The 17209-nt window shown below is 42.4% G+C and overlaps 1 protein-coding gene across 2 annotated transcripts in view; it reads left to right on the top strand.

Annotated features, from left to right (window-relative positions):
* Positions 1 to 16807, top strand: part of SLPI (secretory leukocyte peptidase inhibitor) — a 41034-nt gene extending 24227 nt beyond the window's left edge. The window contains exons 1-4 of one of the 2 annotated variants that reach the window (XM_003825953.6): positions 14452 to 14590; positions 15314 to 15472; positions 15896 to 16045; positions 16628 to 16806. In XM_003825953.6, coding sequence (XP_003826001.1) covers positions 14506 to 14590; positions 15314 to 15472; positions 15896 to 16045; positions 16628 to 16632 — 399 coding nt within the window. In that variant the 5' untranslated portion in view covers positions 14452 to 14505 and the 3' untranslated portion in view covers positions 16633 to 16806. Of the gene's footprint in view, positions 1 to 14451; positions 14591 to 15313; positions 15473 to 15895; positions 16046 to 16627 lie in introns of those variants that run through there. The other variant, XM_055104549.1, reaches the window with a different exon arrangement.
* Positions 16808 to 17209: the final 402 nt, after the last annotated feature.

The raw sequence follows: 17209 nt of genomic DNA, 5'->3' as shown, positions 1-17209 counted from the left end.
GAAGAGGAGTCAGCTGAAACCGGGGAACACAGGATCTCCCTAAGAATTCCTTTTACCCCAGCCCCACTGATCGGGGTCCCAAGAGTTCAGGTTTACTTGAGGTTGGGAGCAGAAGGCCACATCCTAAGATTCTTGAGTTTGAACCTCAGCTCTGGCATCAACTAGCTGATTGACCTCAGGCAAACTCCTGTATCTCTCTTATCTTCTATATTGGTTAAGCATCAGTTACAAAACCAGGAACTACTCTAGCTAGTTTAAACAGAAAGTTTATTATTAGGATTACATGTCCTACAAAATCACTTGGAGGGCTGAAGGAGAAGCCGGTACACTGAATATCAGGACAATTTCCTCCCCCTGAGTCATGGTGCCTTGGCTACAATTCAGGAAGCTCCCGGCTGGAGAACCATTCTGCTTCTGCCATGGTCTGTACCAGCAGAATATATGTCCTACACTCTGCTTTCCTCTAACTTAGCCTTGGTTCAACCCTTGTGAGAGTGCATCTGACTGGTGAAACATAAATGACAGCCGACCCTACCTTCAGGGGGTCTGGAGAATGTAGCTTTTAACATTGTAGCCTCTGCACTATAGAGAGATACACAAAAAATGGTTGAAATGGATGTGGATTGCATCAGTCTGTAGATTCTGCCATAGTCTCTTCTCTTCATTTAAAAAATGGTTTGTTAGGATCTCCCAGGTTTGCGGGATCTCTGGGTGGGTTGGGAATGGACATGAGATGGCTGACGAGTCAAGCCTAGACTAGTATAGTCAGAATCTCTCTAGAGATTATCTAAGTGTTTCCCACCCTGTTAGACCCAATATATTTATTTATTTATCTGTTTACTTTTAAGAGACAGAGTCTTACTCTGTTGCCCATGCTGAAGTGCAATGGTGCAGTCATAGCTCCCTGTAACCTTGAACTCCTCGGTTGAAGGGGGTCTCCTGCCTCAGCCTCTCAAGTAGCTAGGACTACAGGTGCATATCATCACACCTGACTTTCCTTTCCTTTCCTTTCCTTTCCCTTTCTTTCTTTTTCTTTCTTTCTTTTCTTTCTTTCTTTCTTTCTTTCTTTCTTTCTTTCTTTCTTTCTTTCTTTCTTTCTTTCTCTCTTTTCTTTCTTTCTTCTTTCTTTCTCTTTCTTTTTCTTTCTTTCTTTCTTCTTTCTCTCTTTTTTCTCTTTCTTTCTTTCCCTCCCTCCCTCCCTTCCTTCTTTCCTTCCATCCTTTCTTTCTTTTTCTTTTTTTCTTTTTGAGATGAGGTCTCATAGGCTGGTTCAAGACCAGCCTATCTTACTCCTAGCCTCAAGTGATTCTCCCGCCTCGGTCTCCCAAAGCATTGGGATTACAGGCATGAGCCACTGTACCTGGCCCATGGTCTAGGACATGGGGGATGATGGGAGGAAAGGAGAGAAGTGAGAGAGGTGGTAGGATTTGTGGCCTTGCTCTCAGCATGTGGAGTGGAAAGAATAGTGGATTTTGAATGAGACAGATCATATCTTAAATGATAATTGTGTGAGTTATGTCCAAATTGCTGGGGAATTCATCTTTCTGAGCGTGTTTTACTATGTATGTATGGGGTTAATATTAATTCCTTTTTTGTATGGTGGTGAGGAATAAAGGCATTGTTTGTGAGAGAAGTGCACAGTGACATCGGTCAACAACTAGTAGATATTTATTTTCCTTTAGGATCAGCTCCAGGTTCCTTGTGGCACCAATCCTCACTCCACCTCCTATTGAGAATGTTGCTGTTGTTGGTCAGGTTTAGCACTTTCTTTGGGGCACTATTCAGAAATCATACACACATGAGTGTGATTCTCTTTGATTTCATTTATCAGGAGTTGTAACACAGGTCTGAAATGAATTGCTTCAGTGGTTACCAGGCATGACCAGTTTCCTCTTCTCTCTTTGTCCTTTCTGGTTCCAAGAAGAAATTTGAAACCTGAACAAACCTCTAATCATTAAAGAATTTAAAATGGTAATTAAATTTCTCCTTTTATAAAAGAAAACAAGTTAAGAGGTTTTCACTTGGTAATTAAATCTCTTCTTTTAAAATGGGAAATAATATGAAATATATTCATTTTTTACCAAACCTACAAGAAAGACAATTTCTATCCCAAATGATTTCAGAGACTAGAAGAAGGGAAAGCACAGATGGAAACTTTTGTGGTGCTTATCTTTGATATTGTGTGTTTATATCATAATCAGAGTTTAAGAAACTAGACTCTTTTTTCTTATGAGAATACATGGGAAAATCCAAAATGTTGGGATTTTTTGTCAGTGTTGAATTTTTTGAAGTTGATAACTGTACTGTGGTTATATAAAGGTGTCCTTATTCATAGGGAATACACACTGAAGTATTCATGGACAGAGGAGCATAATGTATACAACTTATTCTCAATGGTTGGAATAAAACATTCTATTCTCTCACACGCACAAAAGAGAAAGAATGATAAAACAAATGTGGCAAAATGTTAACATTTAGTGAATCTGGGTGAAGGGAATATGGTAGTTTTTTGTACTGTTCTTCCCATTTTTTTCCATACATTTGAAATATTTCAAAGTGACAAGTATAATACATGCTAGGATATTTATTATAATAGTAGGGTATCCCTATAATAAATATAATAAATAAATAAATAGATATGCAAAGATAGTTCAAGAACAGAAAATCTATCAAAGGGATTAAGCAAATTAAAAGTTTAAAGATGACCCAAATGAGTCTCTAAATAGTTTCATAAAAATCATTCTATATTGTATTCTACTTTCATGTGTAATAAAAATAGAAACACCCTAGACCAGGAACAAAAGTGAACATAACTAATCTGGTAAAAGGTATTTACCAACAGTCGCAGCAAATATACTCAGTGATGACACTTTAGAAATGGCATCCTTAAAGACAGGTACAAGGGCAGAATTTCTCCCATCTCCATTTTCAGTCAATCTCATATTAGTGATCTTAGGCCAATGCAATAAAATTGGACATAAAAATAAAGAGGTATAAGGATTGAAAGGGAGAGATAAAATTGTGAGTGTTTACAAATGATATGATTGTCTCAGGATGAAATCCAAGAGAATCAATGGGTAAACTATTCACAACAGCCATAAAATTTATGATTACCTGGAAATGAACCAAGGAAAAACTTGCAAAAATTATATGATGAAAATAAAATTTTATTAAAAGACTTGAAGAGGCCTTGAATAAATAGAGTGAGACTTATTTTTTTATACTTGGGAAGACTTACTATGGTAAATATTGTGGCTCTTCCAGGTAATTTATAGCATGGATGCAATCATAATAAAAATTCAACAGAGTTTTTAAGGAGCTTGTCAAACTGACCCTAAAGTTTACATGGTAGAGTAAAAGCACACGGATAGCCAAAACAATTCCAAACAAGTAAAACAGAAAAGACTTCTGCTGCGAAGCACCAGGTTATAAAAAATATAGATGCAAATTAAAGGAGTATGGTATTGGTCTGGGAGTGAACAAATTGAGTAAGAAAACCTAGTAGAGTGCATCCATCCACATATGAAAACTGGTACAAAATTAATACAGTTTTATGATCAATAGGGGGATCAATGACACAGGGAACAATTGGCATTCCATATTGGAAAAAAAAATCAAACAAAGTCTCTACTTAAACCTTTCACAAAAATAAATTCCAGATGGATTAACGACTTAAATGTGGAAAATACAACTTTAAAAATGTGTTTATAAAATTGGAGATTGTCCTATTTTTAATCAAGATGACACCAGAGACAGTTTATGCTAACTGATGCTTCTATCTGGAGCTCACGCACCATCTGTACAGCAGGCACATCAATTGCATGAACTGAAGAGTTGACCCTCAGTGGTTCTCTCTCCTTACCCCAGCTTTGGGCACAGGGAATCATGGCTGCTCTTCAGGACTGGGTAAGAAGCATTATTCCTTAGACAGCCCCTATCAGATTCACCCAAAGCATTCCTTCCTCCTGTCACCTTGTATAGGAGGCCGACTCTGAGCCTTATTTTTCCTGTTTGTAAAATTGGATACTGTAGTACCTGCTTTATTCGTTGTTATAGGTTTAAATGTGAAAAAGCATGCAAAGCCTTTAGCACAGTGCCCAGCATAAAAAAGATGCTCAGTAATTATTAGCCGTAAGTATCAGAATTATCAAAGGGAACATATTTATTAAGTGGGAAAGACAGGATTTAAAAGCTGGTCAGTCTGATTCCAAAGTCTGTGATCTTTTAATGAATGTCACCGAGATCAAGCGAAAGGATATAGGATAATTTGGGAGATGTTTGTCCAGGCTGTGGAATTTGGGGTCTGCATCCTCCTTGTTCTAGAGTTTGATAGGTCATTTTTCTTTCTCCTCTTGGCCTCCCCTGTAGGTTCCAGCATTGCTGACAATTGCCTAATTTCCAATACTCATTCTTTCTCCCAACACTTTAAAATTGTAAAACAAAACATGCATTAGGAAAAGCACATAAAATAAGAGTAAGATTTAATGAACAATTACAAAGCAAACACATGTTCAACCGCCACAGAGGCCATGTTCTTTTTTTAATATGTCTTATCAAGGCCCACACCACTTCCTTAGTGACAAGTCATGGCTTCTTTTTTGTTGGTCCTTGAGTAAACGGATGTCTCCCTTTGGGGAGATATGCCAGCCCGTGAGGGAAAAATGTGAGAAACATCTTGGTCTTCAATCTGACACTGTCACAAATCATTTCTTGGGAGGGGAGGTTTCGAATGCTCCTGCTGCCATTGAATTTTCTTGGGTTCTACTTCTGGTTCAGACATTTGCTGCTGTTGCCCCAGATCCCAGCTCTCCCCATCCATGAGTTCTCTAACTTTTCTTTGTACTGTTTTTTTCTGAGGGCAACCACCTTTCTCAGTCTCTCCAGAATTGCTAAGAAGAATCCAACCTGCACAAATGGCAAAATTCGAGCCAAGGGAATTCAAGCCTTCTGGTAAAAGAAGGAGGTGGACACCCAGCCTCTCCCTTGAAGTGCATTGCTGCTCTTAGACCAACAGGGATGACTGGACATGCTGCCCCTCCCATGTTTTTATTCCTTTCTCAGCTTCTCCTTGCCCTGTCTCCACAAGTGATTTTTTTTCTTTTAAATTTTTATTTTTTTCTTTTATTTTTCTTTAGAGATGGGGTCTCGCTATTTTGCCCAGGCTGGTCTTGAAATCCTGGGCTCAAACGATCCTCCCACCTTGGCCTCCCAAAGTGCTAGGATTACAGACACCAGAATAGAGATATAATTGCCTCCATTTTCTATGGGAAAATCTTAAGGCACACTCTAGGTTTGCAAATCATGCTAATTTCTTTCCTTTCCAGCATGCACCAATTTATAACTTGTATGTCTTATTTTGTAGGGGATGACCTTGGTTAGCTGTCTAATTGAGGAAGACCTTAAACATAAATGCACATAGAGGCATCGCTGATTGATAATTTGATTTATGTTCATGGGAGGAAAAACAACATCAAACAAGAGAGCTATGGTTAGGTGCTTATTGTTTATTGATGCTAAGTCTCTTTCTATGTCTTTTAAAACAAGCAATGAGGCTGAATTTTCAGAGAATGCAGATACCTAACAATTGGCCTAAGGGTTGTCCTGCCTAATTTGGTAAAAAAGCAGACAACTGTACATTATTTAGATTTACCAGATGAACATATAAAAAAAAACAAGTAGAAATACTGGAAATAAATGATTATTGAAATAAAAATTCATTACTTACTAGATAGAACTAGCATTCGACCCAGCAATCTCATTACTGGGTATATACCCAAAGGAATAGAAATTGTTCTACCATGAAGACACATGCGTGCATATATTCATTGCAGCAGTATTCAAAATAGCAAAGACATGGAATTAATCTAGATGCCCATCAATGGTGGACTGGATAAAGAAACTGTGATACATAAACACCATGGAATACTATGCAGGCATAAGAAAGAATGAAATAATGTTCTTTGTAGCAACATGGATGGAGCTGGAGGCCATTATCCTAAGTGAATTAAAGCAGCAACAGAAAAACCAAAAACAGAGTATCACATCATCTCACTTATAAGTGTGAGCTAAACACTGAATACATGTGGACACAAAGAAGAGAACAATAGGCATTGGGGCTTACTTGAGAGTGAAGGGTTGGAGGAGGGTTAGGACTGAAAGAGTAACTATTGGGTATTATGCTGATTACCTGGGTGACAAAGTTATCTGTACACCAAATATTAACATGCAATTTACCCATGTTAACAAGCTGCACATGTACCCTTGAACCTAAAATAAAAGTTGGAAAAACATTAGATAAAATAGAGTTTAGACTGGATGCAGCTGAAAGAAAACTTGGTGAATTTTTAGCCAGTACTGAGAAATTCACCCAGAGCCCAGCACAGAGAGATGAAGAGAAAAATATAAGAGAAAGGCAAAACAACGATAATAAAAATAGAAGGTCTAGTAAATACCCAGTGGAAGTTCCAGAAAGAGAGTGGAGAGAATGGCACAGAAGTAATATTCAAAGAGATAAAGGAAGGACTTTTTCTTTTAGAATTAAATTAAGACATGCATCTTCAGACTAAAAGTGCATATTTGGAGTAAAGCAGAATAAATAAAAGGCAAACATGACTCGGCAAGATTTCTGACAATAGTTACTAGTTCATGCTTTTATATGAAGCAAATGGACCAGGAGCCAACTAAACATGAAAACCAAGCCTCATAATGGCCACTGATTGCTCATGTCGATCCCCACGTCCTGCTGCACCTATATAAAGTGAATTCTTGAAAAGGTGCAGATGCCCTTCCTTCCCCAACAAAAGGGCATCCTCTGCAATACTCCTCTGAGTTGTAGCCATGGAAGGTGACAGGCAAAGGAGAGGCTCCCAGACAGCAGAACTGGATTCTTCAGATTTATTGAGTAAGGAAATCACTCCAACATTAGGTAGGAAGTCCTCACATCCCTGTCTTACAGGATATACAATCCATATTATGGGCCAGTGACAATTTGTATATATCTTCCTATGTTTCCCTTTTGCAAATAGGACTTTTTATTGCAGTCATTCCGCCCTCAATCTACCATTCTATATTGGGTGCATTTGAAGTGGTTAAATTTACTTAAGCTTATTAAACTTAATCTGTGAAGACTATAAATTTAACTGACAGAACTGCTTTCACCCACATTGCAGAACTGGAGATGAATATAGTACCCAGAGAGACATTTTGTTGTCTTTCTTTGGGAGAGAGGTTGAGTGCATTTTATGTAGACGTTGGTTTAGAAAGTATTTGAAAAAATTTACAGTTATGTAGATTTCAGTAACCAAAAGGGGTATACTTTAGAGAACACTCACTGCTGTTTTTACCACTGAGCATCCTTTCACCCTTCTGCTGGTAGCTATATCCTAATTTACCCCAGGAGAATCATTCCCTCTCCCACTCTGAAAATTCCACTGGATTTGGGGAGTTCACATGGTGATGAGTATTGTGGCCTTGGCTTAAACCAATCGGTACATCCCAGTTCCCTGGTCCCAATCATTGGTTTAAAGATTTAATTCTAGCCACTCCTAGTTAGTTGAGTTGCCCAGAAAAAGCCCTTACTAGACATGAATTTGGGAAGATGGGAGGAGATGCCACAGCCATATTATAAATGCTAAGAGGGAGCCTGACTAAGAATGAAGCCAACATGAAGAGAAGTGTCTTGGAGAGAATCTTGTGGGAGCTATAGTTTGAGCCCTTGCTCAAATTGCACCTGAAAACAGCACCTATTCTCCTTGGTTTATTCAGCACTCTCACTTCTTGCATCTTTAAGATCATTTTTTAACTTTCCGCCGAAGGATTATCTGGACAGTGCTACTATCCCAGGCATCTCCAACTCTGGGTTTAGGACTAAAGAAGTCTTGGAGGGACCATAATGAAGCAGTATGTGGCTGAATTCTGAAGACTTGGGTTTGAATCTTACTATACCTCTGACTTGCTGTGTCATCTTGGGCAAATGGGCTTACCCTCTGAGGTTCCATTTCCTTTTCTTTAAAATGGGATATAAAAGTGCTTGGTCCACTGTGAAGTTCGGGGTCATGCATGGTGTCTATTCCTAGGCTTTTTCTTCAGGAAGGTTGGCTCTCTGGGTCCTGAGAGTCCTCTATAAGGTAAAAACCCAGCTAGAATCTAAGACTTGGGGCCTCTAAAGAGCATCTGTTCCAATGCACTGATCTTACAAATAGGGAAACTGAGGCCCAGAGAAAGGAAGGTTCTACATCAAATTGGACAGAGCTGGGATTCCAGCCCAGTGTCCTGAGTCCAGTATCATCGTCATGCCTCTCTAGCTGACCACAGTGCCCTGGAGGCCAGAAGTGATGCTATCAAGTGTGAGTCTTTCACGGTCTTTCTGGCACTCTGCTCTGTTTGGGCCACAGAGGTGTCCTCATAGTGGTTCTCTCCACTGACCCCAGGCTTGGACACCAAACTCTCCCATAGTAATGATCAACCAGGCATCGTCTGCCATGTCCATCCAAGACCCTACCATCTCCTGATCTGCAACAGGAACGTTTCTCTGAGACTCACTTTTTCTCATCTGTAAACTGACTTGACGTTAGTATCTACCAAGTTTTGTGTGACGCTTAAATGTAATAAAACATGCTAAACCAAAGGAGATGGATTCTAGTGATTTGGGGACATCTTTTCCCAAGCTGCTTATAGCTCTGTTCCACAGTTTAATAATCCAGTTTTTCTTTTCCCGGTTTTCTTCCATGGGTAGTCATGATGGCAGTTTCTTAATGCCAAGCACTGTTTTTCTTTTTGTTTTACCAGGTCCCTAAAGCATTTCCTCATGACATACCACAGACTTTGCTTCTTTAACCTTAGGTTAACTGGATCCCTTCCTCTAGAGAGACAGACATACAGTTTTTGAAGGAATAAAGTGCAGAGCCCTGATCTGTACACCAACCATCTCTTGCAAGCTAATAAGTAGGAAGACACCTGAGATCCACCGTTGTTGGTTAATTTCTCCTGCTAATTCTTTGATGGTGGTTGTTTTTCACCCTTGCCCAGATTCTGCTTTACTGCCTTTCACCCATTCACTTGTGGGCCTAAAAGGACTATGATGAGCAGTAGGGGAGGAAGTACAAACATTGCAGAATTCAAACTTTCTTGGGTGGGAAAATGATAAGGAGTGGCTAAGCCATCTGTTTCTCTGAAAGGTCTAGGGAGATCCAGTTGCCACGTACACCACCTGTGGATGACACCTCCAGAGGTGATTTAAATGACCCCACCTCCCTTGCAGTCATCTCTTTCTCATCTACTCTTCTTGTCTCAGCTCAGGGTTTTTTTTTTCCCCAATACTCTCCCCACCACACCTACTACGTCTCCATACTCCCTGGCTCTGCGTCTCCATTTCCATTTGGTCATTATTGAACGTTTTATGTATTTTGTTTAAGACAATATTTTAAGCTAAGTTATAAAGGCAACTATGAAAGTCAGAAAATTGGCTGAGGCTCTTGGGGTGAGTTCATGGCCTCACAGGAAGCAGGATGAAGCTGTTTCTTAGAGTCACAGTTACCGTCTTGGGACAGGGAGAGGAACTGAGGCCCAGGGAAAGGTAGTTGCTGCCTTATTCACACAGGAATGAGCTGTGAAAACCTGGTTGTCTGCCAGATTCTGAAAGAGTTTTTTGTTCTGTGTTGTTTTTTGGTTTTGAGACTTGGAAACATAGTGAATTTTAGGTAAGAACACAGTGACTTTTAGTTAAGGGTGAAGCTGGCATCTGCTATCAGAATGGGGCGACCTGAAACACATTCTCCCTTAGACCTGAGCAACGGGGCTCCTTCCCTGCACCTCACACTTCAGGGCGCTCTGTGCCTTGGGGCGTCTTCCTCAAAATTGTCTATGTTCCCCTGGAGTGCCTGAAGCCAGCCAGGATCAATGGTGCCATGGGGCAGAGAATCCCAGCTTGGACTGAGAACTGCATGGGTTCTAGTCCAAGGGGGTGCTTCTCACTCTGTACTCCTTCCCCCATTGCTAGAATCTAGGGCAGTCATCCTGCCGCCTTGGATGGCTCCTGGCAGGAGCCTGTGGCTGCTCCTGTCTCTTCCTCAGGGCTTTCCAGGCCATCTCTGTGCAACTCCAAAGGGGCTTTTCAGTTGATGTCTCTTTTTTTTTTTTTTTTGCCTCTGATTGACCTATGCTCTCTCGGGTCAGTGTTGAGCCATAATGGATTAGGCAGAGACATTTCTTGTGCAAATGAGATGCTCCTCTCACTTCAACCCTGAGCCCCTCCAGGGCTGGCTACATAATTTACAAAACTCAATACAAAGTGAAAATGTGGAGCTGCTTGTTCAAAAGCAGGAAAAAAAGTGTTAACGGTACTAAAATTAATTTTTTAACTTTCTTTGGCAGTTTCTCTCTAGATCTGCCATGGTGTTAAAAAAATTATTTACTGTTGCTCCTCCACAAGTATGTGGATACTCACAGGGGGAGTGCAGACTCCCAGAGGTGCGCAGGGTCCCTGTCCCGCTACTTGGTGCGTGCAGGACCCACCAGCTGCCAGGGTCCCCCTGTCACCAGCACCCTGGTAGTCAGGGACAAGCAGCCACACTAACAACATTTGAGACAGTAATTGGAAGCCAGTATTCAGAGAAGGCATAAAGGATGATGCAGCCTCACAAGTAATGATGTAACCAACTTTAATAAATGGCACTGGGAAGTGCAGAGGCAAGCAGGTTCCATCAGCCAGGGTTTTCCAGAGAAACAGAACCAATAGTTGATTATCTGGCTATCTATCTATCTATCTATCTATCTATCTATATCTATCTGTCAGTTAAGATCTGTCTATCTATCTACCTACCTACCAATAGGCCCAATCAGGTCTATTTTGTCAAGAAATAAGACCATGTTTTGTCAAACATTTAATGGGACAGAGCCAGATGGGTCCAGACCCAAGGACTAAGCTATTTAGTTAAAGACTGACAGCTCCCTGTGTGCTTAATGTGTGCAGGGACACGCCGGTAATAAAAACAATGTGTAATGTACTGAGGGGACCAGACAGTTTGCTGAGTGCTTTCCAAATACTCCTCACAACAACTGTACGACTCCAGAGGCAGCAACACTCTCATTTTTCAGTGGAGGTAGCTGAAGTTCAAAGAGGTTCAGTGATTTGCTTCCAACCTGTAAGTCTGACTTTGAAGTTCAGGTTCTTAACAACCATGTGGTGTCGACTCCGTGTGCGTGCTCTTTTCTGTAGCCCTAGGCCTAGTGCAATACCTGACATGTGGTAAGAAATGTTAAACAACTTTTGTGTGAATGGATTGTATAAATGAATGAAGGAATCTATAGGATTTAGGTAGAAGGCAATAAAGGGTGTGTGAAATAGATTTTTTTTTTTTGAGACAGAGTGTCACTCTTGTAGCCCAGTGGCATGATCTCGGCTAACTGCAACTCTGCCTCCCAGGTTGAAGTGATTCTCCTGCTTCAGCCTCCTGAGTATTACAGGCACACACTACCATGCCCGGCTAATTTTTGTATTTTTAGTAGAGATGGGATTTCACCATGTTGGCCAGGCTGGTCTCAAACTCCTGACCTCAAGTGATCCACCCACCTCAGTCTCCCAAAGTTCTGGGATCACAGGAGTGAGCCACCACTCCCAGCCTTGAGATAGATTGAATGAGTCAATCTCAGGTTAAGATTTGGTTAGGAGTGGAAGTGTCCTCCACCAGACAGGTTCTGGGGATCAGCATGTGAGTAACCTGTTTTAGAAAAGCTGGATCTTGTGTGTGTCATTAATCCGCTATGCAGCTTTGGGCCTGGATCTTCTTCTAAGGGATTCAGTCTCTTTTATGCAAGCTGTGGGTTTGGTCTAGGGGTTAGCATTTTCTGTAAAGGACCAGACGATAAGTATTTTAGGCTGTGCAGTAAATATTTTAGGTCCCTGTTGCCATTGTAGTGGAAAGATAGCCTTAGACAATACATAAATTAATGGATGTGTGGCTATGTGCCAATAAAACTTTATGAAAACAGGTAACTAGGTGGATTTGGTCCAAGGACTGTAGTTTGCTGATCTAGAAAACCCTTGAAGTCCTCTTTTTAGTCTTAACATTCTATGATGTAAAGATTTAGAACCAATTATGTCAAAGATAATAATGATTATATACTATTATCTTCTTATGACACCCATGGAAGACATTGCTAATTGGGCACAGGGCTCTTTTCTGATGAGAAAGGAGCTGGCTCTAATCAGTCAATCACAGATTGAGCAATCAGTCAATCACAGATTTAAAAAAAATCTTAAGCTGTAGCATTTTCCTTTTAATTTTTTTTTTTTTTTTGAGACAGAGTCTCACTTTGTTGCCTAGGCTAGAATGCAATGGTACAATCTCAGCTCACTGCAACCTCTACCTCCAGGGTTCAAGTGATTCTCCTGCCTCAGCCTCCTGAGTAGCTGGGATTACAGGTGTGTGCCACCATGCCTGGCTAATTTTTGTATTTTTAGTGGAGATAGGGTTTCACCATGTTGGCCAGGCTGCTCTTGAACTCCTGACCTCAAGTGATCCGCCCACCTTGGTTTCCCAAAGTGCTAGGATTACAGGCATAAGCCACCGTGCCCAGCCCCTTTTCATTCTTTAAGAAATAAATATTTAGAAAACTCCAGATAATTTCTTGAGTGTGGCACTGAGGAAAATAGGAACAAACAGAGAGAGAGAGAGAGAGAGAGAACAGGAACTCTGTGAGAGAAATCAAATTATCCCCTGGGTGGTGGAAGTGAGAACAAAAATCTTGACCTGAGAGTGTCATTACCCATTGGTGGAAATCATATCCTCCATTTCTTTCTTACCTACCCTACTAAGTACTCCAACTAGGAGTGAATGCACCTGGCTCATATTAGTTACCTTGTGCATATTAATTTTCTTCCTTTTCTTTTTCCACCAAAATTTGACTGATGATTGATTGATTATGTCCAAGTCTTCTGATCCACCAAAATTTAAACCATGGAGTGACTTTTGTATAAAGGGATCTGCTGCCAGTTGCCTGTTTGGTTGTGGAATACTTAAATACTTCATGTGGGGCCATCGCTACTTGATAATGAGTGGGTCTTTCATGTCTGTGGAAAGTTCCACAAACCTTCACCTTAGGAATGAATGGGAGAATTCCAAGCATGAAGATAATGAGTCAAGAGCTTGGAGTTTGTAGCCAGATGCGCTTTGGTTGAATTTTATTTTATTTTATTTTTTTAAGACAGGGTATCGCTCTGTCCCCCAAGCTGGAATGCAGTGGCACAATCATGGCTCACTGCAGCCTCAAACTCCTGGGCTAAAGTGATCCTCCTGGCTCAGCCTCCCAAGTAGCTGGGACTACAGGCATATGTACGTCATCATGCCTGGCTAATTTTTTACATTTTTTTGTAGAGATGGGGTCTCAATGTGTGGCCAGGGCTGGTCTCAAACTCCTACTCTCAAGGAATCCATGCACCTCAGCCTCCTGGGCAGCTGAGACAGCAAGTGTGCGACCCTACACTCAGCTATGAGTTGAATTTTAGAGATAATGATCACTCTCTTTATAATTAGAAGCAATCTATGCGGACTGGGTAGCATATAGAATGGGTTTAATTTTTTGCTGTCATGTGAGATCTGTAAGGGATTTTGGGGAATTTTAGGAAGCAATCCTCTAAGATCTCAAATTATCTCACAGCTAAATGTCGATTACAGTGACTGATGAGCTGCTTTCCCCCTTTATCTCAGATTCATTTCAATTCTCTTTAGTGGGAAGGGATACTATTCATTTGTTCTTTTCATTGAGTCCCTTCATGCCCTTAATTTCATAACCCTCTGAGAAGGGCTGACTTGTTAGTATCATTTCATTTCACAGCTGAGACAACTGAGCTCCGAAGAGATTTGCTGAGAGCAGAGCTCTTCTTCAGCTTTCATTTGTGAGTGCTTTTCCTGTGTCAGGCACAGAACAGGCACTGGGGATATAACGGTGTAAATATTTCAGGGAACTAAGTATCAGTTGGTTGAACGAGCTGAACTTTTGAGAAAGAAACTGCATTGAGTAATCAGCAGAGTTTCACAATGCCTGAGAGTCCAGTAACGTGAGAATCAGAATTAGTAATGTGAGAATAGGATGTATTGCACAAAGTCTCAGCAGGGAGTCTGTGTCTGGTTTTAGTTCCAGGTCTGGGTAGCACCTTTGCAATTGACCACTTCTTCCCTCTCTCCACCTATAAGGCTAATGGCCTGGGATCTTGTGATGTTTAGGGCTCAGATGGACAGTGAGATGGCCTCTTTAATCAACCAACCTGCCAGGCCAATCTCTTCCCTTTCTTTTCTGATAGTTGCTGTGTTGGCCTCATAGCCTTACCTGGCATAGGAAAGATAAACAATCTCCTTGGTGTCAGGATTTCTGGTCTCTGGCTATGCTTCCTGCTTATGCAATAGTAGCTGGGAGAGGCCGAAAGAATTCTGGTGGGGCCACACCCACTGGTGAAAGAATAAATAGTGAGGTTTGGCATTGGCCATCAGAGTCACTCCTGCCTTCACCATGAAGTCCAGCGGCCTCTTCCCCTTCCTGGTGCTGTTTGCCCTGGGAACTCTGGCACCTTGGGCTGTGGAAGGCTCTGGAAAGTGTAAGTTGGAGTCACTCTGGTCTAATCTGGGCTGCAGGGTCAGAGGTGGGGTCTCCTTGTGGTGTGGGTGTGTCCCCTTCTGTAGGCTCTGATCCCTCAGCTTAGTTTCAGGAGACCTCCCTGAGGGTGGAATACATGTCTGACTGAGCTCCAAGGTTTGTGTGACAGTTTGAGCTTCTGGAAATGCTTCCTCTATGCAGCCATGCTGTCAGCCCAGGTCCCACTCTCTCTCTCTCTCTCTCTCTCTCTCTCTCTCTCATACTCTGCCTTCTTCTTCACCTGTCTGCGACTCTCAAATCATTAGTTTCTGACTCTGCTTCCTTGTGTCTTTGCTTCTGCTATTTTGTCTCTGTGCTTCTGCCTTGGGCTTTAGCTCTCAACTTCTCTCACACTGGTTCTATTTATCTTTGTTTATCTCTCTCCATCTCCATCACTCCCAGCCTTCCTCTCTGCCTTTGTGTAGCCTTGTTTTGCTCTTGGGTGGGAGGTCTTGACTAGAAGCCTGCTGCCCTTTTCTTGGGTGTGAAACGTCCCCTGTCCATTTGTCTAATTTAATCAAGCCCATCAATCCACCTGGAGATCAGGCAGGCATGACCCTTTGGGCTTTGTGGACAGCTACTGAGGTAAGGGTCTCTCCCCCTCAAAAGTGGTGCTTTGTTCAGGAGGCATGATGGGTCCTCAGTGCCCAGCCTCCTCCTGACCTCTTGACTTTCTCTTCAAAAGCCTTCAAAGCTGGAGTCTGTCCTCCTAAGAAATCTGCCCAGTGCCTTAGATACAAGAAACCTGAGTGCCAGAGTGACTGGCAGTGTCCAGGGAAGAAGAGATGTTGTCCTGACACTTGTGGCATCAAATGCCTGGATCCTGTTGACACCCCAAACCCGAGTAAGCAGGTCGGGGAACTGGGTAGAGAGGAGTGAGCCTGGGGACACAGCATTAGGGGGATGGGACTGGGTGATGGGTCCTGCCAGGCCTCCTTGTCAATCAGTCAGTGAGTCACACTGCCCTAAGCAGGAAGGTAGCCAGCAGCTGGTGAAGCAGCGGGCATTTAGATAGCCAGGTAGTTGGAAGCCTCCCACCTAGTCAGCACTGGGCGGCTGGCCACCTGCATCAATGGGGGGCCTGAAGTTCTAGGAGAGCCAGGTGCTATGTTTGGGGGGTGCCTTAGGGAGAAGGTGGTGGTGATAGAGGTGGGGAGGGGATGATCCCCCCTACTGAAGCTGGAGCAGGGGCTCACTGTAAAAAGTGGGGATGGGAGGGGTTGTGTAAAGTACAAGGCCTCTGACCGGTAGCCTCACTCTCACCCAGCAAGGAGGAAGCCTGGGAAGTGCCCAGTGACTTATGGCCAATGTTTGATGCTTAACCCCCCCAATTTCTGTGAGATGGATGGCCAGTGCAAGCGTGACTTGAAGTGTTGCATGGGCATGTGTGGGAAATCCTGTGTTTCCCCTGTGAAAGGTAAGCAGGGGGTGAGCGCACACTGAGCTCCCTCCAGCCCTCTCAGCCTCAACCCTCTGGAGGCCCAGGCATATGGGCAGGGGGACTTCTGAACCCTACTCCAAGCACAGCCTCTGTCTGACTCCCTTGTCCTTCAAGAGAACTGTTCTCCAGGTCTCAGGGCCAGGATTTCCATAGGATCGCCTGTGGCTTTGATTCTATTCTAGTGTCTCTGGGTGGGGGTCCTGGGCAAGTGTCTTTCTGAGTCTCAGTTTCTTTATCGGTAAAATGTACATAATGAGATTGAAAGTGCTCTGCAAAGCACTATGTGCACTAAGAATTTATTATTCAGGTTGTTTCCATCATGTTTTCTGAGGTGAAATCACAAAGGATCAGTGGAGTTTGAGGATTATCTAGTTCAATGCTTTGAGTTTAGAGTTTTACGGTGAAAACGAGACTTGTCTCCTGACACTAAGTCTCTCTCAACTATAGCGCTATCTTGCTATTTTCTCTATCTCAGAAGGATCCTTGGGCAGGAGGAAGGATGTGGATATGATTTGGCTGGTTTCTATGCTGAAGCTCTTATCTGATTTTCTCTCACAGCTTGATTCCTGCCATATGGAGGAGGCTCTGGAGTCCTGCTCTGTGTGGTCCAGGTCCTTTCCACCCCCAGACTTGGCTCCACCACTGATATCCTCCTTTGGGGAAAGGCTTGGCACACGGCAGGCTTTCAAGAAGTGCCAGTTGATCAATGAATAAATAAACGAGCCTATTTCTCTTTGTACATCCTGCTTCTGTGATTCGTTGGGGGTATGAGTGGGGTGGGAAGCTATGAGGGAAGATCTAGATATGAGGCCTCCTTCCTATGAATACGTAGTGGGAGGAAGAGGCTTAGGGACTGGGGGGACTTGAATTTATATCATGAGTCTGAAAGTGCTGACTCTGTGATTTGGGACAAGTGATTTTATCTCCTAAATTTCAATGGGATTAGGGATGTACAATAACATGAAGAATCAGAAACCTCAATTTTACTGCCTCTGGCAGGATTGTCAACTGCAGGTGAAAAACTTTCCTGAGACGAGTTTATGCATAAGAGATCCTGCCAACAGTTAAGCTATTTTAATCCAGGGGGTTTTCATCTAAAGCCATACAGAACTGCTGGGGCAGAATCCTGTGTTCACCTCT

This window comes from Pan paniscus, chromosome 21 (genome assembly GCF_029289425.2).
Source record: "Pan paniscus chromosome 21, NHGRI_mPanPan1-v2.0_pri, whole genome shotgun sequence".
In the NCBI taxonomy this organism is placed as follows: Eukaryota; Metazoa; Chordata; class Mammalia; order Primates; family Hominidae; genus Pan; species Pan paniscus.
This window is presented reverse-complemented; position numbering and strand designations above follow the sequence as displayed.